Source organism: Trachypithecus francoisi, unplaced genomic scaffold (assembly GCF_009764315.1).
Source record: "Trachypithecus francoisi isolate TF-2019V2 unplaced genomic scaffold, Tfra_2.0 Lachesis_group18, whole genome shotgun sequence".
Lineage (NCBI taxonomy): Eukaryota > Metazoa > Chordata > Mammalia > Primates > Cercopithecidae > Trachypithecus > Trachypithecus francoisi.
Window position 1 is genome coordinate 2,268,129 of NW_022681463.1, and position 26,601 is coordinate 2,294,729.

Sequence of the window (26,601 nt, forward strand, 5' to 3'; positions counted from 1 at the left end):
CAGTCTAGGCCTGTAGCTTTCTCTGATTGTCCCTGATTTCACAGATTTCACCATTATGCAGGGAGGGTCTTCGTATGCTTTGCCTCTGCCCAGCTGTGTTTGAAATAGTTTTCTTTTTTTTTTTTTCTGAGATGGAGTCTTGCTCCATTGCCCAGGCTGGAGTGCAATGGCATGATCTCGGTTCACTGCAACCTCTGCCCTCCGGGTTCAAGTGATTCTCCTGCCTCAGCCTCCTGAGTAGTTGGGATTATAGGCGTGAGCCACCGCACTTGGCAATTTTTTTTTTTTTGTATTTTTAGTAGAGACAGAGTTTCACCGTGTTGGTCAGACTGGTCTCGAACTCCTGACCTCGTGATCCACCCGCGTCAGCCTCCCAAAGTGCTGGGATTACAGGTGTGAGCCACCGTGCCAGGCCTGGAATAGTTTTCAAGCAGGGCTTCCACTCTAGTTTAGTAAATCCAAATTTGTAATAGAAGTACCAGAAGCAAGATTGCAGACTTTTCTGCAGCATTGTATACAGAAAGCCTGCCATGTTCATTAGCTGATTTTAAAATCATTAGTAGGCATTTAAAGCAGTGACTTAATTACCTTATTGTAGTTTGAGAATAATACAACCAAAGTTCACTAAAACTTTAAAACTCACCCTAGTGAATTTTAAACTCCCCTCCCCATTAATTTGCCTTAAATTACAGTGTTGCTTTTTTTTTTTTTTTGAGACGGAGTCTCGCTCTGTCACCCAGGCTGGACTGCACTGGCCGGATCTTGGCTCACTGCAAGCTCCGTCTCCCGGGTTAACGCCATTCTCCTGCCTCAGCCTCCCCAGTAGCTGGGACTACAGGCGCCTGCCACCTCGCCCAGCTAATTTTTTTGTATTTTTTAGTAGAGACGGGGTTTCACCGTGTTAGCCAGGATGGTCTCGATCTCCTGACCTCGTGATCCGCCCGTCTCGGCCTCCCAAAGTGCTGGGATTACAGGCTTGAGCCACTGCGCCTGGCCACAGTGTTGCTTTTTGCCAAGGTCCTTTCAGAGAAATGGGCCATTTCATCTACAGAATGGAGAAAAGAAGTTTAATTCTGGAATTAAAGAGTAAATGAAAGAGTGTGCTGAAGAACAGTAAGGCTTAAAAACCCAAGTTATATGTATATTGTTTTCAACTCAAGAGAATATTTGTCTGCCTACATTTTCAGTCCCCTTTTTAAAAGTCCTCTGTGCCCCTCCACAAGGCTCTGCTGGCCGAGGCGCCTGCACCTGGCCCTCACCCTTGCCTGAGCAGAGCGGCCCTCATCTACCCACCTCCCACAGGCAGCCCCTGGGAGCTCTGTGTAGCTCAAGGACACTGGTGGAGAAGCAGCTGTGTCCCCTCCTTAACGAAGTCAGAGTGAAAGTGTGAACATTTACACCATTTCTGTCCATTTCAGTGCAAATCCAGACCCTGCTAGGAGCTCCAGTCTCCAAGGAAGTTTCACTGGGGGCTGGGCTGCAGCTCTGTCTTTGGTACTTGGGTTGCAGCTGCAGCCTTCATGACAGCAGGTGGTCACTGTGATTCAGCACGTGCTGTCCTGGTCTGTTCTACAAAATACCATGGAGTCTCATGGTGATGACAGGAACTCATTTCTCACAGATCTGGGGGCCGGCAGATATGGTGTCTGCTGAGGGCTCTCTGTCTCCAGGGCAGCACCTCGCTGCAGCGTCCTCGCGTGGGAGAAGAGATGGAAGGGGCTGGCAGAGCCCTCATGGCCTGGTCACCTCCCAAGGGCCCCACCTCCCCATGCCGTCATCTTGGGGTAAGTTCCAGTTTCAGAGTTTTGAAGGGACACACACTCAAGCCACAACAGTGCTGAGCGTCGCCCTAGCTGCCCATCAGCCCAGTGGGGAGGCGCTGCGGATCCGCCCTGGACGACCCTGAGGCATGAAGAGGTGGAGCACTTGTCCAAGAGCCACCTGGTGGGATGAGCAGAGAGCTGGGACTCAGTGCTCAGCCCTGACCCGGGGCCCTGGAACCTTCTGTGGGAACCCTCCCAGAGAAGGGCTGGTGCACAACCCTGTGAGACGCTGGCATGCCTCCTCAGCCTCTCTCGTGCTCCCTGGCCCTTTCCTCTAATGCTGCCTCTCTGAGGTACCCCCAGGATCGTTCTCCTCCATTGCCAACCTGCTTCGACTGGCTGCTGCTGCTCTGAGCCATGGTCCTCAGTCCCCAAGGCAACTGGTGAACCAACAGAGGAGGTCACTTTCTGCTGTAACTGGTGATTGCTGCGTCTTCTGCACCAGAACACACTCGCCTATGTGCAGGCCGGGGTGGCTGTTCCCTGAGCACAGAGAACACTGGACTTGGAGAGGGAAAGATGCTCTGGAAACCAGACTGTTTTATGACTGACAGATTATCTTCTTTTATTATTTAATGCATCTCATGTTTTTTCTGAAGGTCTCTATTGAGATAAAGAGATCCAGGGAAAGAAAGGTCACAGTGCTTGGTAAATGGCCCAGCAAGTGGCGGCTCTGCTGCTCCGTGGGCTGAGCGGGTGGCCCGGGACTGTGACGGCCTCTAAGCGTGTGGTGAAGTTTCAGTGCCCTCCATGGTGGCAGTGCAAGCTTGGAATCCCACTTCAGGTTGTGTTCTTTCTGGCTGAGTTTCAGTTAGTTCATGATCCGTTTAAACCAGAGTGAGTACCTGGAGACCTTGGTGACAAGGACCGTGTGAGCCTGCCCTCCTGCTGGCTGCGAGCCCAGGACCCCTGTGAGGAACCAGGAGCCTCCGTGCTCTCTGATGACCACACTTCCCTCCATCCAGTGCATGGCCGCCACACTGCTTCTCTCACAGTAGGTCCTGGTGGTGACGGTCACATTCAGGACCTGCCCGCACTCCTCCCTCTCCACAAGTGTGACAGGCAGTGTGGTCAGCGAGTTGCCCAGGTCAGTGCCATTGCGTGCCCAGCCGCTGAGGAGGCCCCCAGTGCGCGGGATGAGGAGGTGCTCAGCGAAGTCCTTCTCGGGTGCACACGGGGAGCCCCGCATTGGGGCACTGGATGGGCCACTCCAGCTCCAGCAGTGACAGGTCATTCTCCCCTGTGTCTGCGTCATACCGCATGTGCACATGGGCAGGCATTATCTTGACCATCAGTGGGTCTTGGCTCATTCTGTTAAAATCTGAAATCATGAACAATCACCAGTTCTTTAATCTGATTTTCAAGGGTGACATAATGCTCAGAAACGAGCTTCTCAGTGAGCCACATGAGGAGGGAGAGACCGACCCTGGAGGACCCGCAGGCTCACTGCCCCGTGGTGTGGACACTGTCCGTTTCTGTGGACAGAAAGGCCCACTCACAGATTGCACGATTGCAACCAAGTGCCACGGCCTTTAAGAACAGTCAAGGTTAGTTCTTCTATTTTGGAGTACAGTGAGGTGTGGTGAAATGATTAAAAAGTAGGGAGCAGTGATGTGGAACTTCTTCAGGCCAATCAAACATTGGCTGTTGAGAAGTGGTTTTCAGGTTATTTTGTTGATTGAAAAATAATTTAAGGGCCGGGCACAGTGGCTCACACCTGTAATTCCAGTGCTTTGGCAGGCCAAGGCAGGTGGATCACTTAAGGCCAGAAGTAAAGACCAGCTTTTCCAACATAGCAAAACCCTGTTTCACTAAAAATACAAAAAAATTAGCGGCACGTGGTGGTGCATGCCTGTAGTCCCAGCTACTCTGAAGGCTGAGGCAGGAGAATCACTTGAAACCAGGAGGTGGAGATTGCAGTAAGCCGAGATCGTGCCACAGCACTCCAGCCTTGGCGACAGAGTGAGACTCTGTCTCAAAAAAAAAAAAAAAAGCCGGGCGTGGTGGCTGAAGCCTGTAATCCCAGCACTTTGGGAGGCCGAGGCGGGCGGATCACAAGGTCAGGAGATCGAGACCATCCTGGCTAACACGGTGAAACCCCGTCTCTACTAAAAAGTACAAAAAATTAGCCGGGCGAGGTGGCGGGCGCCTGTAGTCCCAGCTACTCAGGAGGCTGAGGCAGGAGAATGGCGTGAACCCGGGAGGCGGAGCTTGCAGTGAGCCGAGATCCGGCCACTGCACTCCAGCCTGGGGGACACAGCGAGACTCCGTCTCAAAAAAAAAAAAAAAAAAAAAAGGATGAAGAGTAAAAACATATTTATGTTGAGGTTCTTCAGAGTCATTATAGAGCATGTTGACAGGTTAATATGGAACTTTGCAGCCTCCTGATGGGGTAGAAACTATTGTGTGTTTGGATAGATAAGGAAATAGGCACATGGCCGGGCGCAGTGACTCACACCTGTAATCCCAGCACTTTGGGAGGCCAAGGCAGGTGGATCACCTGTGGTCAGGAGTTCGGGACCAGCCTGGCCAACATGGTGAAACCCCATCTCTACAAAATTAAAAAGAAATTAGCCGGCCACGGTGGCTGGCGCCTGTAATCCCAGCTACTTGGGAGGCTGAGGCATGAGAATCGCTTGAACCTGGGAGGCGGAGGTTGCAGTGAGCCCAGACTGTGCCACTGCACTCCAGCCTGAGGGATAGAGTGAGACTGTCTCAGAAAAAAAAAAAAAAAAAGAAATAGGCACAGATAAGCCAATGAAAAGGCCACTGTCTCAGCCCAAGGTCTCAACTGCTAAGGGATTCAAGCCCCATTCTTCTGATTTGTAGTCAATTACCCATCTCTTATGCCACAACTGCTCGATTTCAGTGGGAAAAGAAGTCATCCTTAGTAGGCTGTGATTCCCTCCCTTGCCGAGTGTGAGTTAGCACCTGCCCGGCGCGATTTCCTGCCTTGCCGAGTGTGAGTTAGCACCTGCCCGGCGCGATTTCCTGCCTTGCCGAGTGTGAGTTAGCACCTGCCCGGCGCGATTTCCTGCCTTGCCGAGTGTGAGTTAGCACCTGCCCGGCGCGATTTCCTGCCTTGCCGAGTGTGAGTTAGCACCTGCCCGGCGCGATTTCCTGCCTTGCCGAGTGTGAGTTAGCACCTGCCCGTCGCGATTTCCTGCCTTGCCGAGTGTGAGTTAGCACCTGCCCGGCGCGATTTCCTGCCTTGCCGAGTGTGAGTTAGCACCTGCCCGTCGCGATTTCCTGCCTTGCCGAGTGTGAGTTAGCACCTGCCCGGCGCGATTTCCTGCCTTGCCGAGTGTGAGTTAGCACCTGCCCGGTGCGATTTCCTGCCTTGCCGAGTGTGAGTTAGCACCTGCCCGGTGCGATTTCCTGCCTTGCCGAGTGTGAGTTAGCACCTGCCCGGCGCGATTTCCTGCCTTGCCGAGTGTGAGTTAGCACCTGCCCGTCGCCGGGCCCCGGTGTGTGCTAGGTATTTTGCATGTGCTTCCTGAGTTTATAAGTATCTCAGTTTTATTGAGAGTAAATTAAGTTCTATGTTGCATTAGAAACAGTCCAGTTTTAAATGTTTCATTTCATTCTTACACAGAATAGTGTATTTCTAATGTGGTTTTATAAAAACTCATGATAAAATACTTACATGTTTTTGCACTAATATTCCTTTGTAACAGTGAACATCTTGCTGTTGTCAGTACAAAGTTTTCATGTATTGTAACACCACCACAGAAATCTTTTCCTTCGGCATTTGTTAACTTTACCTTTAAAAATCAAAACAGGCAATAAATAGCTGCTGACAGTTTGCAGGATTAGGGGCAGTAAAGTCTACTGGTTAGGGATATGGACTCCAAAGGCAGACAGCCGTATTTGAATCTTGCCCCAGCACTCAAATGGCTACAGGATTGTTAGCGAATTGCTGACAATCTAAGCTTTTATTTGCTCAGGGATTAAATGGGGCCGGCACTTCCCCTTTCGGCCCAGGTGAGGTAACAGTGATCAGATTTACGCCCCCACCTGAAGCAAAACATGGACAAAATCTGTGGAATGATGGTTTTCAGGGACTGTAATCCCCAAGAAACAATTGTCTCAGCTACTGTCCAGAATTTCCCTGGTACAGGGCAAGACAGGGCATCTCAGTTGGAGCCCCGCCAACTCGCTAAATTGAGGAGAGAAAGCTGAGAGCCCAGCGAGGCCACAGTGCCTGGAGTTTGCAGAACAGAGTCCTGCAGAGGAGAGAGCTTGGTAGAGAATGCTGGAGGATGGCCACATGCCTAGCAGTTTTCAGCAGAGCAGTGGTGATCACATGTGCACGTGGAGACTAATAATGGCCAGGAAAGAACCACTCAGGAGGGTGAGCGGGACCTGTGCTAGACACTCACCCAGGCTGGGAATAGCCATTCCACCAGCTGAGTTAAAACATCCCTGACTCGGGAGCACGGGGCAGGATGCACAGAAGGTCTCACTTCAGTACTCAGAATAACTCTAGACTGAGCGCTGCCCTGGTCCTACTGACAAATCTTAAGAGCAGCATGCCAAAGGATGGAAGTACTTCCAACTTAACTGAGTCCCAGGACAATATCCAAGTGTATGTATAGAGCACAAAATATTCAGCACCTAACAAGATAAAATTCACAATGTCTGGAAATCCATTACGGATCACCAGGCATACAAACATACAGGAAAATGTGACCCGTAATGAGAATCTCCCAAAACTGAGTCAGCATTGACAGATATTAGTAGACAAGGACAATTAAACAGTGATTGTAACTATAGTCCAAATATTCAAAAAGTTAAGTAGAGACAAAAATATGTATTTTTAAAAGCCTAAATTAAATTTTTGGATGACAGCTACAATGTATGAGGTTAAACATCCCCTGACCAGGATGAATGGCAGATTAGACATTGCAAAAGAACAGATCGATGACCTCGAAGGCATCACAACAGAAACTATCAGAAGTAAAACACGGAAAGAAAGGAGATTTTTGAAAAACAAACAGACCATCTCTGAGCTATGGAATTTCAAACAGCTTAAGATACATGTAATTAGATTCCCAAAAAAGAGCAGGGAGAAGGAGGAGAGAAAAAAAATCTCTGAAAATAATGGGCCAGTCGGGCATGGTGGCTCATGCCTGTAATCCCAGCACTTTGGGAGGCAGAGGTGGAAGGATTGCTTGAGCCCACGAGTTTGAGACCAGCCTGAGCAACATAGCAAGACCCCATCTTTACATAAAATTTGAAAATTAGCTGTGCGTGGTGGTGCTGCACACCTGCGGTCCCAGCTACTCGAGAGGCTGAGGTGGGAGGATCAGCTGAACCCAGGAGGTTGAGGCTGCAGTGAGCCGTGATCACACTCCAGCCCAAGCAACAGAGTGAGACCCTGTCAAAAAAAAAAAAAAAAGAAAGAAAATCATGACCAAATATTTTTCAAATTTGACAAACGCTATTAGCCCACAAATCCAAGAATCTCAACAAACCCTATGCGCGAGAAACATGAAGAAAACAATAAAGACACAGTATAAACTCGAAATCCATGATAGAGGAACTCTTAGAAAGTTAAGATTAAAAAGCATTTAAAACCTTAAAAGTGCCATGGGAAAGAACATGTGAGGAATAGCAGCAGGGTGACAGGAGCCGTCTTGTGGCATGAGGCAGACAGGAAGGCCGTGGGGCAGGCCCGAGTGCAGAGAGGAGAGGACTGCTGCTGGCCGGGGGCTCTGCACCAGACGCAGTGCCTTTCACAGATGAAGGTGAACAAAGACGTCTCCAGACAAACACAAGAAGGCCTCTTCCCCAGACGCCTCACAGCACAGCAGATATCAAAGGGATCCTTTAGGCAGGAGGAAAACGATACCAGAGGGAGGCCTGGATCTACACAGAGCAGCAAGGAATACTGGAACAGGTTATGACATCCCATTAAATATTTATCCACATTCCAGTATATATGGAAGTTTTTTTTCTTATTCTTTAAACTTCTTTACAAGATACTGTTTAAGCAAAAATAATGGAAGTATAGAGTGGCATTTATAACATCTCTGGATGTGAGACCTATTCCAAAAACAGCACCCAGGTCAGGAGGGGAGGAATGGGGCTTGATTGCTGCAAGGACTCATGCTACAGCGAGCGGAGGTGGCGTCGGCAAAGGTGGAGTGGACTGTGCTACGGTAAAGATGCATTCTCCAAACTGGGAAGCAACCACCAACAGAGAACCAGAGATGGTAAACCAACAAAGGAGCAAAAACAGAATCTTAACGATGTATAGTTAATCTAACAGAAGGCAGGAAAAGGGGAAAAGAACAGATGAGAAAAAAAATAGCAAGATGATAGCTTTAATCCTAAACATATCAGCAATCATAATACATGTAAAATGGCCTAAACAGCCCAATTAAAGGGCAGAGATTTTTCAGCCTGGATATAAATGAAAGCCAATTATATACTACATATAAAACATGTACCTTATTTATTTTTTAAACATGTACTTTATAAAAATACAAATAGGTTAAAAGTAGAAGATTGGAAAAAGATAAATAATGCTAACACTAATCATTAGAAAGCTAAAGTGTCTATATCAGTATCAGACAAAGGGGATTTTAGAGCAAATAATATTTTCAGGGATGCAAAAGGAGAAAACAAGTTATTTGAAGGATTAAATGAAATAAAGCATGTACCCATGTAGTACGGGCACTGGCCCTGGACGTGTTAAAAGTGTTACAATTTTCAACAGCCTGATAAAATACAAAGTGCTGGGCAAAGTAAAAAAGAGTTTTCAACTTTACCGTGGCATCGTTCCTGGAACTCTTTATGTGTTTATGAGTAATAGCTGCCATTTGTTGAATACCTACCATAAGTCAAGAACATTCTCTGTAATCCTCATTGCAACTCTGGGGGTAAGAGCCTCACTTTAAAAGGGATAAAACAGGCCGGGCGCGGTGGCTCAAGCCTGTAATCCTAGCACTTTGGGAGGCCGAGACGGGCGGATCACGAGGTCAGGAGATCGAGACCATCCTGGCTAACACGGTGAAACCCCGTCTCTACTAAAAAATAAAAAAAAAACTAGCCGGGCGAGGTGGCGGGCGCCTGTAGTCCCAGCTACTCGGGAGGCTGAGGCAGGAGAATGGCGTAAACCCGGGAGGCGGAGCTTGCAGTGAGCTGAGATCCGGCCACTGCACTCCAGCCTGGGCAACAGAGCGAGACTCCATCTCAAAAAAAAAAAAAAAAGGGATAAAACCAAGTTCGAGAGAAGGCAGCACTTATGCCATCAGTCTGCCAGACTTTTAGTAAAATTTCTTCGCTAGGATATAAGAAGCAAGGAAGTTCTAAAAATAATCTTCAACCCTATATCCTGCTAGGTCGTTTAATTATTCTCCTTTTCAAAGTTTGTTTTCGGGAAATTTCATATATTCAGTTAAATAACTTCAGAACAATGTATAATACTGGAGTAAAAATCTAATAGTATGTAGCCTGCCTAAGTCAATAATGTCCTGTGTCTTAAACACACCAGCTGTGTTTAGAGAATGCCACCTCCTCGGTTATATGACTCTTAGCCTTGCCCGTATGAGTGCTACAGTTGCAGACTAGAACCGCACCCTGTCTTCAGTTGGGTAAGCTGGGAAGCTGGAGACAGCCTGCAGGTGGTAGAGCCAGACCCTGTCACCACCTATGGAGGACCACTGCACTCTGGGCCTCCCAGGTACCGACCCTCAGCTCACTCATGGGGCAGACAGCGATAGGAAGAACTATTTTAGAAAGCTTGGGGAGGAAAGATGGTAACAGATTGAGAGGAAGTTTACGAAGCTGGTGATAGACCATTCCCGCTTCCATCCCTGCCTTCCATCACTCTGTCTGCTTTGCCTCCCTTCAGTCTCTTCCTTTCCACCCTGGAGCTGGGTGGCTTCAATTCCTTGAGCTCCATCCTGTTCTCTCCCAGTCTACACAGCTGCCAGAGTGGGCTGGGCAGAGCTATCTTGGAAGAATCAGGTGAAACCGAAGCATGTCACACACAGAAACTTCAGGGGCTTGTTACTCACAGGCCCCCACGAAGGGGGCCCCGAGGCTGTGCCATCCACACGGCCACCACACCCAGGCACAGATGGGGCCATGAGGGCTGCACCTCAGTGTGAATTCACCCCCGATTCCAAAGATTCAGTGTAAAGGAAAAAGGCAAATGCCTCAATAATGTTTATATTCATCACATGGGGAAATAGTGACACATATTGGGTTAAATAAAATATATTATCAAAATTAATTCCACATGTTCTTACTTATTGTGGCTACTAGAAAATTTTATGTGGTTTACATTGCGTTTCTGTTGGACAAGGCTGTTTTGAAGGATGTACTCAGGCAGAAGGAGATAAGAGTGTTAGAGGTGTGAAAGGCAAGGAAAGTGGAAAATGAGGTAAGTAAATCAAAGCCAGTGTTGGTGGCATAAAACCATAATAATAAAAATCGTAATATCCATTTTGTGAAGCTATACAGAAAGCAAGAAAAGAATAAAATACTGGCCAGACAGCAAATGGACCCAGAATGAGGTGCTGGGAATTAGCCTGAGGAGGGAGAAATAGCTGACTTTACATGTGCTGAATATGGATGTTTATGTGTCAAGAGTGACCATTAAATAAACCAAGTGAAGATGAGGCTAGGCATGGAGGCTCACGGCTGTAGTCCCAGCACTTTGGGAGGTTGAGGCGGGTGGGTCACTTGAGGTCAGGCATTCGAGACCATCCTGTCCAATATGGCAAAACCCCGTCTCTACTAAAAAGATAAAAATCAGGCCGGGCGCGGTGGCTCAAGCCTGTAGTCCCAGCACTTTGGGAGGCCGAGACGGGCGGATCCCGAGGTCAGGAGATCGAGACCATCCTGGCTAACACAGTGAAACCCCGTCTCTACTAAAAAATACAAAAAACTAGCCGGGCGAGGTGGCGGGCGCCTGTAGTCCCAGCTACTCGGGAGGCTGAGGCAGGAGAATGGCGTGAACCCGGGAGGCGGAGCTTGCAATGAGCTGAGATCCGGCCACTGCACTCCAGCCTGGGCAACAGAGCAAGACTCCGTCTCAAAAAAAAAAAAAAAAAAAAAAAAAAAAGGATAAGAATCAGCCGAACGTGGTGGCGCATGCCTGTAATCCGAGTTACTCAGGAGACTGAGGCAGGAGAAGCTTGAGCCCAGGAGGCGGAGGTTGCAGTGAGCCGGGACTGGACCACTGCACTTCAGGCTGGTTGACAGATCGAGACTCCATCTCAAAACAAAACAGAACAAACCAAAAAAACTCCCCAAAACAAGTGAATGGTTAAGTTCTAAATCAGCCAAGGAAGGGAAAAGGAGGAGAACAAAAATGAATGCCAAACCAGAGAAATTTAGTGAGCAAAATAACAAAGCTAGAATGCCAGCCAGGCCAGCAGTCGAGAGCAGAGTGGGTGCCTGAGCTGGTGCTCGAGCTGCCGCTCAGCCGCTCTGTGGCGACACCCAGGTCCCCAGGTTGGGGTAGCCCATCGCTGAAGCGCTTCCCAGGCGTGCTGTGACTTCAAGATGCTTATGTTCTGAGAAAAATGCCATTGGTAACAGTTTGCAACTGCAGAGGAAAGGTCTTGGGGGCTGTAAATAATACTATCCTTTTGTATTTGGGGCAAGCAATGAAGACAGCTGAAGTTATGAACTTGGCATTAGAAAATACTTTGAAGTGTGAATAGAGGTTAGTCAATGCAGTCCATAATAGCCCATCGAAGTCAGGATGATTGATTCACTTAGTTGTTACATTTCTATTTAGGAAATGACGTAAAGTGAAAGTCGTAACAATAAATTGAAGCACGCAGAGAGCTCTCTGTTACCTGCCACGGGAGGTCCTGTAGATCCAGTGCACGCTTCTGGGAGGTCAGCACCCCGCAGGCACACTGGTCTGCATTTGCAGCAGCAACAGGAGAATAAAAATCAGCACCTTCCCAGTGAATATCGGACTCTGTCTATGGTGTTAACCATTGCATAATTCCGGCTGTGGTACTAACCATAATAATCGTATCCTTAATGCTGATGAATGTGCAATAATTCACACCGACACGCAGAATGGAGTTAAACCACCTTTTCCTGCAGTCCGGACATCCCGACAGGAGTGGAGGACTGAGGAAGGCCGTGCGTGGCGTCCCTCCGCGGCGGCTTTTCTAGGAGTGGGAGGGCAATAGGCGGGGCACGGGCGTGTCGGGGGGCGTTCCGCAGGTGCGACCAGGTAAATCTTGGTCTCTTCGGATTGACGTCACCTGGCGCATGCCTAGTTGGTCTGCACCTTCCCGGGTCGCCGGCTGCATTTTCGCGCACGCGGGAAAAGCTGGGGGGTGGGGGGATGAAGAACCCGGAAGTGCACCATCTTGCCTCCGTTCGTCCAAACAGTCCAACCTTTTATTGGTAATAGTGATAAAGGGCACCCTGGTCTGTCTGGCTACTTCCTGCTGTTAAGGGGCGCTGTCAAGGTCAGGGCCTATGGTTGGTATTTGGACGTACGGATGAGGAATAAAATAAGGCACAGTATTAGCATAGGAACGAGGTATGGAAGCATTTGTTGGAATATGGGCAAAACCCAGAAGGAAGGTCCCGGCAAGGTTGGGGTATTAAGGTTCTGTATCTCAGTTTTTTTTTTATTTTATTGAGGGTTTGAATGTTAGTGTCTACTAGGCCTGACTTGCTAACATAATAGCAGCACTCTTCTCCAAGGAAGAGACAAGTGCCTCCTTTTTCAGCTGTAAGCAAGTCTAGGGCTCGCCTGTTTTGGGCAGCTACTTAGGCTATTGAGGTAGTTCGGCGCTGCAGGGAGGCCAGGCTTTCAGCTGATTCCAATAACTAGAGGGAGGAAAACAGCCCGTTTTTGACGGAAGTGGCGTAGTGGCATAGAAAGTTGCTGGAAAAGCTCTGCTACTTCTGCCTGGCTGTATAAAGTTAGACTGGGAACCAAGGACACGGGGACATAGAGGGATCAGTTAATGGCTGTATGGTTAAGAGTTTTAGAGAGAGACCAGTTGCACCAGAAATAGCCTCCAATGGGGGCTGTTTGGCCTCCATTGGGTGCCTGAGTATGATTACCTCAGGATGAATTTGGAGTTGAATAACGGAAAGGAAGGATTGGGCTATTTGGATTTTGATATAGTGGCGCCTGGAGTGTGAGTGAATTGTGGGATGTTTGACCAGTTGTGTTGGAGGCCATGGGCAGGGGGCTGCCACTAGGTGGGGGCCTTCTAAAGCCTCACAGAGGAAGCAGTGGGAGAGATTGGTTATATTCACAGTGTAGGTTAAGTTTAGCCTTTGGCGGATAAGTGTGAGCTATGAGAAGGGGGTCTCTACTGTGCGGAGAGAAGTTTGATAGCCTTAAGGAAGACAACTGGCAGAACTATGTACTACTGAGTGTGTTCAGCTGTCCTGTGGCCAAGTTTCAGTGATGAAAGAAAAAAAATTGCCATACAGTAGGCGGACTAGCAAAGGTTGAGTGTATGAGTGAAACAGCAATATAAGTATAAAATGAGGCTTCATTTTCAGTGTAGTCACAGAGTGTCCCTTGCCACTGGAGATGTTCGATGAAGGTTAGGAGACGGGAGAACCACTGCTCTGGACTATTGTTTGGAGGTAGATATGGGTCTGGGGTTATGTATTGAAAGTCTGATAGGTTTATGTAGAGGATGGTGAGAAAGCGAGCTAAGCGCCAGGGGTCAGGGAGCATGAACTAGTTAAGAAAGTTTTGTAAGTTTGAGGCGAGTGGGGGAAAGTTGAACTGATGTCCACTGATTGTTCCCGGTGGGGGCCCTTTTTAGCTGGGAAATATGAATCCAATGCACGTGTCCTAGGAGTTTTGCTGCTGTATGTGTAGACAGGAGGACAATGTATGGGCCTTTCCACCTGGGCTGTAAGTCTTTGGCTTGGATATCTTTTATGTATACTTGGTCTCCGGGACTGAGGGAGAGATGTGGGTTGTAGGCGTCTGTTGGAGGAGGGTGTGCTAACTCAGCGTGTTGTCTTAGGAGTTGTCTGAGAAGAGTGAGATATGGGAGGTAGTTCGCCAAAGGGGCTGGCAGGGAAGGTATTTGTTGGAGGGTTAGGGGCTGTCCGTAGACTAATTCGAACGGACTGAGGCCTGTTGGGCTTTGAGGTGCTGCCCGCAGCCGGGTCAGGGCTAAGGGAAGGAGAGTTACCCACGACTGCCGGGTTTCGATTGAGAGTTTGGTGAGCTGCTGTTTGATGAGTCCGTTAGCCTTTTCTACCTTACCAGAAGACTGAGGTCTATAAGGGATGTGGAGTTTCCAGGTGATGTGTAGGAGGGCTGCCACCTGTTGGACTACCTTAGAGATGAATGCTGGACCATTATCAGATTGAAGAGTGACCGGGAGGCCAAACCTAGGAATAATATGTTCAGTGAGTATAGAGGCAACAATGTTAGCGGTTTCTCCTGTGGTAGGATAGGCCTTGATCCACCCTGAAAAGGTGTCCACAAGGGTTAAGAGGTATTTGAATTTTTTATGTTTTGGCATATGTGTGAAATCAATTTGCCAGTCTTCACCTGGTTGGTGTCCTCTGAGTTGATGGCTGGGATGGGGATTACGCAATGCGCCTTGAGGATTTGCCTTTAGGCAGGTAGAGCACTGCTGGTTGATTGTAAGTAAGTGTTTTTGTAGTGTTGGACAGTGGAGGAGGGGGTTTAGGAAATCATATAAGGCTCTGGGTCATATATGTAAAGAATTATGTATGTCTGTTAGAATGGTATGGAGTTGTGTTTCAGGAATAACTAGTTTGTTATCAATATATATCCAGTCACCTGTAGTTAGTTTGGCTGTTGGATTTTGTAATAGCTTAGCCTTTTTCCTCAGTGTAATTAGGGGCATACTGGGGGGAGAGAAAACAGGCAGAAGGAGGCTTAGGGGTGGAAAATCCGGCGGCTGACTTGGCAGTGACGTCAGCGAAATTGTTGCCAGCTGCTACCGGGTTAGATGAAGTTTGGTGCCCTTACAATGTATAATGGCTACCTTGGAAGGTGCCGACAGGCATCTAGTAGTTTGAGTATTTGGTTTTTGTTAATAATAGGGGTACCGCCGGTGGTTAAAAACCCTCTCTCTTTCCAAATGACTGAATGGGTGTGTGCGATTAGAAAAGCATATTTAGAATCTGTGTATATGTTTACTGTTTTTCCTTTTGATAGTAGGAGTGCCTTGGTTAGTGCAGTGAGTTCTGCCTGCTGTGATGTGGTCCCTTGTGGTAGGGGTTTTGCCTCTAGAACTGTGGAAGAGGTAACTACTGCATATCCTGCCTGTCTGTTTCCTTGAGGGTTGATAAAGGAGCTGCCATCCACAAATAGGGTCAGTTGTGCATTCTGAAGGGGCTGGTCATGCAAGTGTAGGTGGCTGGGGGGTTGAGCCTCCAGAACTTCAGGACAAGAATGTTTAGTATGGGGTGGTTTAAGAGAGTCTGGCAGTAAAGTGGCTGGATTTAGAGAGGAGCAAACTTCTAAAGTAACAGTGGGGTTTTCTATGAATAAGAGATGGAAAAGTTGGAGCCGGGATGGAGTTAAGTGGCTAATACTTTTATGAGAGATGAGATCCTGAAGACGGTGTGTGGAGAGGACTGTTAGATTACTGCCTCTAATGAGCTTTTTTGCTTCCTGGGTCAGGCAGGCTGCCACTGCTAGCGCACGCAGACAGGGTTGCCAGCCTTGTACAGTTGGGTCTAGCTGTTTGGATAGATAGGCCACAGGACGGTGGGTGTTACCGACAGGCTGGGCTAAGAGACCAACTGCCACTTTCTGCCTTTCATCTGTAAAGAGTTGGAAAGGACGCTGGAAATCAGGCAGTGAGAGAGTGGGTTGTGAGAGAAGGCAAGCTTTTAAGCGGGTGAAATGAGTCGAGATTAACTTGGGGTTGGACAAAGGCCCATGTGGGGTTTCTTTAACTGCGGCGTATAAAGGTTTGGCTAGGATTCCAAAATGGGGATCCAATGTCTGAAGAAACCTATTAGACCTAGGAAGGATTGAATTTCTTTTGCATCTTGAGGGGGAAGAAGGTTACGTATTAGGGCCATGCGGTCAGTAGTTAGTGACCGGGTTGTTGGGGTGATTTCAATTCCTAAGTATGTGACGGTTTGGCAAGAAATTTGGGCCTTGTGTTTAGATACTCTATAACCTAGTGAGCCTAAGTGGTTGAGGAGAGTTGCAGTGTCTAGAAGAGAGTCTTGTTCGGTAGGGCTACAGATTAGGAGATCATCTACATACTGCAGAACTTTGCTATTAGTGAGAGGGCAGGAGGCAAGGTCTTTTGCTAAGGCCTGACCAAAGAAATGGGGGCTGTCCCGGAACCCTTGTGGGAGGACTGTCCACGTCAGTTGAGTGGAGGTATGTGTGTCTGGGTCCTGCCATGTGAAAGCAAAAAGGAACTGGCAGTCTGTGTGTAGGGGTATGGTAAAGAAAGCATCCTTAAGGTCTAGCACAGTAAAATAAGTAGAATTGGTGGGGATATGGGACAGAAGGGTGTAAGGGTTGGGAACTACAGGGTGCGTAGGACGGGTGGCTTCATTGACTAGCCGAAGATCCTGTACTAACCTATACGTTCCATCTGCCTTTTTAACTGGAAGTATTGGAGTGTTACAGGGGGAGTGTGTGCGGACAAGAATATGTTGGCTAAGTAGTCGCGTGATAATTGGCTTTAAACCTTGTAGATGTGTAGGACAGAGAGAGAATTGGGGGCGGTTTGGGAAACGAGTGGGATCTTTGAGCTTGACGAGAACTGGTGGGTGGTGGGCAGCTATGACCGGGGTGGAAGTGTCCCACACTTGAGGGTGTACAGAAATAGGGAAGATGGGGGGTGGGGGCGACATAGGAGGAGCGTGTGCGCTTGCACAAAGCATGAGCAACAGGTCATGAGGGGGTTGAAGGGGAGTGGATGCGTTGGTGGGAATGTATATGGAGGCCTTTAAGGTGCTCAGGATGTCTCGGCCTAGTAAGGGGGTAGGGCATGAGGGTATACTGAGGAACGAGTGCGCAAAGCAGTTGTTGGCCAGGCAATTAAGGAGTGGAGTTTTTCGTGGGGTGGATGGCTTCCCGTCTACTCCTACTACAGAGATATTGGATGGAAGGCTAGGTCCAGAGAAGGACGGCAAAACAGAATAGGTAGCCCCGCTATCTATTAAAAAATTAATTGTCTTACCCGCTACCAGGAGAGTTACCCACGGCTCGGCGAGGGTGATGGGGGTCCCCGAGTCTCGGCACCTTCAGTTGTAGTTGTCATCCAGATGTAGGAGCTGGAAGGAGCTCCCAGGATCCTGGGAAAGGGGGTCACGTGGAGACGCAGCACCTGTTCGCAGGGTGGGGCAATCAGACTTCCAGTGTCCTCCCTGCTGGCAAGCAGGGCAGGGGGCTGCTGGTGGACGAGGGTTAGGACATTCACTGGCCCAATGTCCTGACGCCTTGCACTTATAGCAAGGCTGCGTTGGGGCTCGGGGACCTTGCGGACACCTGTTGGCATAGTGTCCTGCCTTGCCGCACTTATAGCAGGCTCCTTTCGTGGCCTTGGAGTCTGTGGGGTGTGTGCTCTCTGGCCTGGGGTTACAACTGGGCTGTAAAGCCGCTGCTAGGAGCTGGGCCTTCTGTTTGAGGCGTGCCTGTCGCACTGCCTCAGCCGTCTCCTCTCTGGAGTTATAGACCTTAAAGGCTAATTTAACCAGGTCTTGTATTGGTGCCTGAGGACCATCCTCTACCTTTTGAAGTTTCTTACGAATGTCAGGAGCTGATTGAGAAATGAAATAAGACGCCAAAATGGTGGCCCCCGTGGGGGAGGCCGGATCTAACCGGGTATACTGGGTTAGAACCTCAGTCAGCCTATTTAAGAATGCGGCTGGATTTTCTTCTGGATTTTGAATAATTTCTTTTAATTTGTTAACATTTACAGTTTTGTTTGAGGCTGCTTGCATACCAGCCAACAAACACTGAACCATTATGTCTCGCCTACGGCGCCCAGGCTGGTTTGCTTGGTAGTTCCAGTCTGGGTCTGCGGAAGGGACTGCTTGCTCCCCTAGTGGGATGGCGGCGTCAGTTAAATGTAGTTGGTTGGCGTGCTGCCTGGCGGCCGCTAGGATGCGCTCTTGCTCCTCAGGGTTTAGGGTGGAGGTTAGGATAACCTGGAGGTCATGCCACGTTAGGTCATAGGCCTGACAAAGGTATCTAAATTCCTTTATGTAGATAGTGGGATTAGCTGAGAAATCACCTAAATGCTTCTCAATTTTGGAAAGATCGGCCAGTGAAAAAGGGACATGTACTCTGACTACTGCCTCCGCCCCAGCTACCTCTCGCAAAGGCGCTAACACTGTAGTAGGGTGTGGGCAGAGATAGGGGACTCAAGACAGCAGTTGGGGGCCCGGAAGGAGGCACGGGAGTGGATTACTAGTAGATAAGGAGGAGGAAGGAGGAGTCTGGATGGGGAGGAGGAGGAGTCTGGGCAGGAAGGGAGGGGTGGAGAGAGCGGGGAGAGAAGGAGGAGTATAGGGCAGGTCGGACGAGAGCATAAGGCCAAAAGCCTTGTATGTAATTAATTTCAGACCACTTGCCTAGCCACTGGCAGAAATTGCTGAGGTCGATCACGCCACAGTGGAAAGGAAAATTAACCGCTTCCTCCTAAGGTCTTGTTCGAGCTGTAAGGTTTTTAAATTGGCTAGGAGGCACCCTAAGGGGGTGCTCTTTGGAAATTGGACTGGGGGTTCCCATTTGTTTCCTCTTTACCGACACAATGGACACAATGGAAATGGAAGTGAATCGCTGCCTGGCTTCAAAGCGTCCTTTGGAACCAGCAGAGACAGACTGGAGGCTCATGAAGCCAAAGTGGAGATTACCTTCAGGCGGACGTCTCCGTCCTGAACGGGTCTCCCGAGCCACTTGGTGGCTCAAAATGGACCTTGGACCTGCGCAGGATTTTGGCCGAGGGAAGTAAAGGGGAGACAAGGGCACTTACCCCAGAGAGGCCGTGAGAGTGAGGGAAGCGGGTCTCAGGTCCTGGTCCGTCTGCCGCGTGGGAGCAGGAGGAGGTTCCTCAACCCTTAGAGGCCTGAGGAGGGGTCTCCTCCTGGGTCTTCAGCACCAACTGATTTGTTTTTCTAAGACCACCAGAGCGGGCACAAAAGAACCAGCGAGCAGGCAAGTGTAGGAGCAAAACTGCAAGTTTATTTTGGTCACCTAAGGTGTGGGGAAGAGGTCTGTCGGCCTCCGGCAAAGAAGGCCACAGAGTCCCCCAGTGGGGCTCTCGGACGGAGTTCCTGGAGTCCGGACATCCCGACAGGAGTGGAGGACTGAGGAAGGCCACGCGTGGCATACCTCCGCGGCGGCTTTTCTAGGAGTGGGAGGGCAATAGGCGGGGCACGGGCGTGTCGGGGGCGTTCCGCAGGTGCGACCGGGTAAATCTTGGTCTCTTCGGATTGACATCACCTGGCGCGTGCCTAGTTGGTCTGCACCTTCCCGGGTCGCCGGCTGCATTTTCGCACGCGCGGGAAAAGCTGGGGGGGGGGGGGGATGAAGAACCCGGAAGTGCACCATCTTGCCTCCGTTCGTCCAAACACATGTGTCCTCATTCTCTTCAGACCGTTGCCCTTTGTGTCAGTGTTTGCCACACTTCCATATTTCAGGAATGTGCATATTAAACAAAGACTCCATGAGTGAGGCCGGGCGCAGTGACTCACATCTGTAATCCCAGCACTTTGGGAGGCCAAGGTGGCTGGATCGCGAGGTCAGGAGATGGAGACCATCCTGACTAACACGGTGAAATCCTGTCTCTACTAAAAATACAAAAATGAGCCTGTCGAGGTGGCGGGCGCCTGTCGTCCCAGCTACTCGGGGGGCTGAGGCAGGAGAATGGCGTGAGCCTGGGAGGCGGAGCTTGCAGTGAGCTGAGATCATGCCGCTATGCTCCAGCCTGGGCGACGGAGCAAGACTCTGTCTCAAAAAAATAAATAAAATTTTTTAAAAAGACTCCATTTGTCCTTAGAAAATGTGTCCCTGGATGTATTTCCACGAGGACTAGACCCCACGCGCCTGTTTTCCCTGCTGGCTTGCGTTGGCTGTTCCCTTTAATGTGCTGCTTTGAGGAGGGGTCGTGGGATGGGAGGGGTTAGTGAGACATCAGTGCTGGCCGAGCAGCTGGGATGGGGGCTTTCCACCCAGACGGAGGAGATTAAGAAAGGGGCAGGTGGGTGAAGGTCAAAGCCCCCTTTGGTGCGTGGTAAATTTGGGATATCTGTGAAGGCACTAGCTGAGGCATCAAGGAGGCAGATGGAGCAGAAATCCAGATTTCGGAGGAGACGGCTAGGCTGGAAGGAAGGTTTTCCCCCAGAGAAACGGGCTCCCAGTTGACCAGTGGTGCTGAGGACGGAGCACACTTGTTGCTGTAGTTGGCGATTGTGGACACTGACATTTGGCGGGTATTTAAGGCTATTTGTTTATGTGCTTTTCGTCTTCCTGGTCTGCAGTCTCCCACTGGGGTAGGTCCAGCCCTGAGGACGCCTGTGTGTGACCCCCAGCCTGTGAGCAGATTGTGAATGGTGGAGGTGGGGGTGGGGAGGAGAGGGGGCCCATGCCATGAAAAGTATGGGGGACCTGTCTGGAAGGGGCAGCTCAGAATTCTGCCAGCCCCGCCGGGTGTCGTTTCCGGAGGAGAATCTGGTTGGGATAAGAGGAATCCACTGGGGTGAGCCAAATTGTGGTTCACACAGGCACCTTCGTGTCTACAGCCCAGCAGGGGCCCATTGGGACCCTGGCCGAGGATGTGAGGCCCGCCTGCCCAGGGAGGCCCTGGGGGAAGGGGACAGCGGGAGCCTCACCCAGCTCGCAGTTGCTGCCCTCATAGCCGGGGGAGCAGGTGCAGGTGTAGCCCCAGATGCTGTCCTGACAAGATCCGTTGTGGAGGCAGGGCTGGGAGATGCACGGGGAGCCACCTGCAGGAGGAGGGTGGGGGTTGGGGTGGTGGTGACAGGAACAGGGACCTGAGCAGGAGGAGGGCGGGGGTGGTGGCAGGAATGAGGACCTGAGCAGGAGGAGGATGGAGTGGGGGGTGGCAGCAGGGACAGGGACCTGAGCACCTGAGCAGGAGGAGGACAGAGTGGAGCAGGGATGGGGACCTGAGCAGGAGGAGGATGGGGGAGGTGGCAGGGATGGGGACCTGAGCAGGAGGAGGATAGGGGGAGGTGGCAGAGCTGGGGACCTGAGCAGGAGGAGCCTGGGGGGCAGGGGGTGGCAGGGACGGGGACTGAGCCCACTCATGCTGCTCCCCATGCTGTCGCCTGGCCCCCAGGATACTCCTGCTCAGAACGTAGGGCTGGCTGCCGGTGCCTCCTGCTCTGCTGGGCACCCTTTCTTCCTCCGCATGCGGCCCGCTCTGTCCCGCCCCGTCAGCCCTTCTCTGGCCTCCCGGGCCTCTCCCGCTTCCTTCTGTGCCAAGTTGTCCCCGTGCTTGTCTGGTGGTGGCTGCAGCTCTTTGCTGACTCATTCCCAGGCCTCCCCCAGCCCTGTGGGTCTCTGTCTGCGTCACTTCTGTCCCATGCTCTTCTGCAGTTGCCCACCTAGAACTCCTCCCTCGGGAGGAGTCCCACAACCAAAGTCTCCATGGGGGCCATCACTTTCCAAAATTTGAGACGGGTTCTGACCCTGCTGCAGCATGAGGCTCCCCAGGAGCCAGGAGCCCAGGAGCCCAGGTGCCCAGGAGTCAGGAGCCCAGGAGCCAGTAGCCCTGGAGCCCAGTAGCCCAGGTGCCCAGGAGCCCAGGAGCCAGTAGCCCTGGAGCCCAGGTACCCAGGAGCCAGGAGCCCAGGAGCCAGGAGCCCTGGAGCCCAGGAGCCCAGGTGCCCAGGATCCCAGGAGCCCAGGATCCCAGGAGCCCAGGAACCAGGTGCCCAGGAGCCCTGGAGCCCAGGAGCCCAGGAGCCAGGAGCCCAGGATCCCAGGATCCCAGGAACCAGGAGCCCAGGTACCCAGGTGCCCAGGAGCCAGGAGCCAGTAGCCCTGGAGCCCAGGAGCCCAGGAACCAGGAGCCCAGGAGCCAGGCAGCTGGAGGAGCCCAGGAGCCAGGAGCCCAGGAGCCAGGTGGATGGAGGGGCTGCTCTGGGGGGGGCCTCCTGGCCTGTGGCCTGTGTCCCAGCGTGCCCGGAAACTACCCAGATGCTGGGCAAGACAAACTGGCCGCTGCCTGTGGCCCTGGGGGCAGAACCCGGGGGCTTCCTGACCTGGTCCTTGGGTAGAGTCCGAGCTGCGCCCTTCCCTGGAGAGGCATCATGGGTTCTGGAGCCAAAGGCTTGGCATCCGCTGACCTAGGGTCATGAAGCGTCCTAAGCCCACCCCTCACCTCATCCCGAGGAATTAATACTTCTGAGGAGGTGGAGGAAACCGCTTACCCTTATATCGTCTCCAGAATTCATCCTTTAGAATTAAAACATAAAAATGTTACAAATGGGACATTTGTTTTTCTATATTCTTTCCTGTAGATGAACTTGAAGGTAAGAAAATGTTGATTTTATTCACCTAATAGGACAATAGTGTTTGAAACAGCGTACAGTTGTCCTGTTCTACAGCCTAATTGTTTATGTTAAATGTGTAGTAACTAGATGTATCTGTAAGATAAATTACTCAACATGTGCTTACCACCACATATTTGAGGAAAGCCGGAGTCTGTGACGTGGCACAAACCCGCCATACACAGCCGCTAATGTGGCCCTTCCCTCCTAGGGCCAATCTCCACGCCACCCTCCACAAAAGCATGTGATACAGAAGTCACATCACCTTTTCACTTTTTATAAACCGAGTTGAATTTTAAAGCTATGTACCTGTGTAGGGAGTGGGGATGCTTAGTTTGGAGTAGGAGTATCTAAAATTAGGAGAATTATTCAGACTTGAAGCCTAGAAAGAAAATGTATAAAAAATGGCATATCCCAAGATCATATTTGGACTTCTAACAACTTGAATAATGTCATGAGTAGTAAATGAAAACAATTTTCTGTACCAGGAAGTTTGAAAAATGAAATTTAGGGCAAAATACTTTGAAAAATTTTTACACTTTTCACATGCCTTTAGGATTTCTCTGAGTTGTATTAAAAATCGTCTATTTCAGAAGAGTTATAGATAGGTATTTAAGAAACTAGAATTTTAAAAACATTAAAAATTATACTAGAGAAACAGGTCAACATGTAATTTAGAATCAATTTTAGACTGGGCGCGGTGGCTCGCGCCTGTAATCCCAGCACTTTGGGAGGCCGAGGTGGGTGGATCATGAGGTCAGGAGATCGAGACCATCCTGGCCAACATGGTGAAACCCCGTCTCTACTAAAAATACAAAAAAAAATTAGCCGGGCGAGGTGTCAGGCACCTGTAGTCCCAGCTACTCGGGAGGCTGAGGCAGGAGAATCACTTGAACACGGGAGGCGGAGCTTGCAGTGAGCCAAGATCACACCACTGCACTCCAGCCTGGGCCACAGAGTGAGACTCTGTCTCAAAAAAATACAAAAAATAAATAAATAAAATAGCAAATTCTTACTTGTGTTATTTAGAGCATACACACAGTCACATGTGAAGCAAATCATTTATGTAATCCCAAGCATGGATTATGATTTTTTTTTTTTTTTTTTTGAGGCGGAGTCTCGCTCTGTCTCCCGGACTGGAGTGCAGTGGCCGGATCTCAGCTCACTGCAAGCTCCGCCTCCCGGGTTTACGCCATTCTCCTGCCTCAGCCTCCTGAGTAGCTGGGACTACAGGCGCCCGCCACCTCGCCCAGCTAGTTTTTGTATTTTTAGTAGAGACGGGGTTTCACCGTGTTAGCCAGGATGGTCTCGATCTCCTGACCTCGTGATCCACCCATCTCGGCCTCCCAAAGTGCTGGGATTACAGGCTTGAGCCACCGCACCCGGCCTAGGATTATGATTTTCTTACTATGTGGCAACCCAGAGAGGACGTTTCTGTTTTCAAGTTTTTTTTAAGGTCTCCATTAAAAGCATGAAATTCTCTGAAAGTCACCGCAAGCTGGGCGGCGTGTGTGCGGGACTGTCTGATCAGTATGTGGGCCTTGTCTGACCTGAGGAAAGTCCAGTGGGGTCTGAGCTGACTTCCGGCCGCACTCACCTGCTGTAGGGAAGGGTGGATCAGTGGGTGGATTAAGTCACTTTCCTAAATTGTTTCCTCATCTGTAGAACTGGGATTGTGTCAACCTCATCGGTAAGTAAATAGGCTAATTAATTAAGCTGAATCTCTGAGAAGGGATGCTTCCCTGGGTCAGCAGAAGTCTAAATAACGAGGCAGCCTGTGGTTTGTGGTGGGGGGTACGTCCAGTGACTACTTCATTTTCAAACACTTCTCTTGCTTCTTCATAGGCACAGATTTCTTCATAACATTCTTTTTCCAAGTTTCCCTCGACGAGTTCTTCCAGGAGATAGGAGCCCGCACGCTTCCACCTCACCAGAACATCGTTTGCTTTGGAGGCCGGGAGAAGTACCACAGACAGACAAGAAGACAGGTGACTGGGAGCACCCAGGGCCCTGCTTTCCAGAACTGCCTGGCTTCCGCCCCAGCCAGCCGCCAGCCCCTGCCCCCTCCGTCTCCACAGCCTCGCAGCCTGCGAGGGCCTCAGGACCACTCCGCCACCCCCTCCCCCGAGGTAGGCAAGCACTTCATCCTCTGGGCGAATGGACCAGCCCCGGGATCCGTGCAGATACACTAAGGGTCTGCAGAGAGGCCACCGGCCTCAGTCGGGAAAGTGAAGGAGGGAGGGCTCCAACTGGGTTTTGGGTCCCAGTGCGAAGGAAGGCCGAGCTGGGGTCAAAGGTCACTGTGCTGAGAACTGGGGACCAAGAGCCATCAGGTCCTGGGCTGCCTCTGTGCACAGGATTTAACATCTTGATAAAACACAAAGAGAAGAAACGTATACATTGCAGCAGGCTCTGCGATTTCCAGGAGGAGAAGGCAAACCCGTCGGCCCGCGGCAGTCGTTTCGAGAGGCTCTTCCCGCCCAAGGGCCCCAAAGCACGTTCTCTCCCTCTCCCGGAGGGTCAAAGCCCAGGCCCTTCACATCCTCCCTCCCTTTCTCTCGGTGCTGAGGGTTACAGCAGGGACGGCTCAGCTAAGTCCGGCCACGGTAAGTGCTGGGCAGGGTGGTGGGGGTGGGGGGGTCAGCCTCTCAGGTGGGAGACCATGGGGCCAGCAGCGACGCTGGGTGTTTGACTTGCAGCTTTCCTGGACGCCTGTGCAGGCAGAGTCAGGATGGAGTCCGCGTCTGTTCCTCCAGTGAAGCGGCTGGTGGTAGAAGGGTGGCAGGCGGGCAGGGTGGCTGCTCCCTGGCTGTGTCTCCTGACTCAAGACTGAGCACTCCTGGCCAGCCTGGCCAAGGCACTCTCTGCCCACATTGCAGTCGGGGCTCGGCCTGCCCCACCCCCTCCCCCCGTCCAATGCCCAGCCCAGGCCTGGGACCCCCCCCCCCTCCCCCCTCCCCCCTCCCCGGCCTTTCCCCACCGAATCTCCTGCACACACGCTTCTTTCCATTTGGGCATCTCTTGGGAGGACCCCAAGTGACACCATCATGTCCCAAATACTTGTCACCAAATGATAAAGACCTAAACGGCTTTTTCAGGGGAATTAAGACAAGTCTGGGCACTCAGGGCTCCTCCGGCTCCTGGGAAAAGTGTCATCTACAAATCCACCGTGGACTGAATCAGGGACACAGCACAGGCACAACAGACAGGTAAGCCAGACGCCTACCTGAGGGCTCCGCACGCGGGAGGGCGAGGACCAGGACCAGGCCCTGGAGCAGCGGGATGCAGCCGGCCATTCCCACCCGCAGCACTGGGACAGGGCTGCAAACACAGCCAAAGTCCAGGCTGGGGGAGGTGCTGGCAGCAGGAGCCTCGGGGCATGACCTGCGCAGCTGTGTGCTTCCCTCCTGACGTTTTCTGTTTGAGGCCAGGCACAGAAATGAACAGTGAAGGCTCAGAGGGCCCTGGGAGATATTTAGGGAGACAGAGAATGGAGGGTAAAGGCAGCAGATGCAAGGTGGAAGGTGACACCCATGCCGTGTGTAGTGAGTTGGAGGTGAGACAGGCACAGCCCCAGCCTCGGGACACAGCAGTGGGTGAGACAGACAAAGTCACAATGCAGCTTATATTCTAAGTGTATGTGGAATACACAGGAAGGAAAGAGGGAAAGAAAAAGGAGGGAGTGAGGGAGAGAAGGATGGAGGATGGAAGGAAGGAAGGGGAGAAAAGGAAGGGAGGGAGGGAGGAGGGAGAAAGGGGGGAAGGGCCAAACGGTGTCTGTCACTACAGCTCAGCACCATTGTATCAGAGGCAGCACAGGCAATCCTGAATGAACACTTGGTTTTGTGCCAATAAAGCTTTATTTATAAGAGTTATTAAGGGGCCAGATTTGGCCCTAGGGTTGTAGTTTGCTGCTTTCAGATGTAGGCCCTTTGTATTAGTCCCTTCTCACACTGTTATGAAGAAATACCCAAGACCGGGTAATTTAAGAAAAGAGGTTTAGTTGACTCCCAGTTCCACATGGCTGGGGAGGCCTCAGGAAACTTACAATTACGGCAGAAGGCACCTCTTCACAGGGTGGCAGCAGAGAGAACGAGTGCAAGCAGCGGAAATGCCAGATGCTTATAAAACCATCAAATCTCATGAGACTCACTGTCCCAAGAACAGCATGGCAGAAACCACCCCCATGATCCAATCACCTCCCACCGGGTCCTCCCTCGACACGTGGGGATTATGGGAATTACAATTCAAGACAAGATTTGGGTGGGGACACAGCCAA

The 26,601-nt window shown here is 50.8% G+C and overlaps 2 protein-coding genes across 3 annotated transcripts in view; one reads left to right on the forward strand and one right to left on the reverse strand.

The window, feature by feature from the left end:
- PCID2 (PCI domain containing 2) overlaps window positions 1–11,759 on the forward strand; it is a 53,266-nt gene extending 41,507 nt beyond the window's left edge. Inside the window, exons 15-16 of one of the 2 annotated variants that reach the window (XR_004428945.1) lie at window positions 1,622–3,370; window positions 11,584–11,759. The gene's annotated coding sequence lies outside the window, so the exon portion shown is untranslated. Of the gene's footprint in view, window positions 1–1,621; window positions 3,624–11,583 lie in introns of those variants that run through there. The other variant, XM_033177170.1, reaches the window with a different exon arrangement.
- On the reverse strand, window positions 2,363–26,290 carry PROZ (protein Z, vitamin K dependent plasma glycoprotein). Its single transcript, XM_033177443.1, is given in 8 exon segments — window positions 2,363–2,992; window positions 2,994–3,144; window positions 5,470–5,587; window positions 11,645–11,776; window positions 20,527–20,750; window positions 22,203–22,227; window positions 24,125–24,288; window positions 25,549–26,290. Coding segments are annotated over 8 exon segments (1,242 nt in total). The 5' UTR covers window positions 25,619–26,290; the 3' UTR covers window positions 2,363–2,634.
- Window positions 26,291–26,601: the final 311 nt, after the last annotated feature.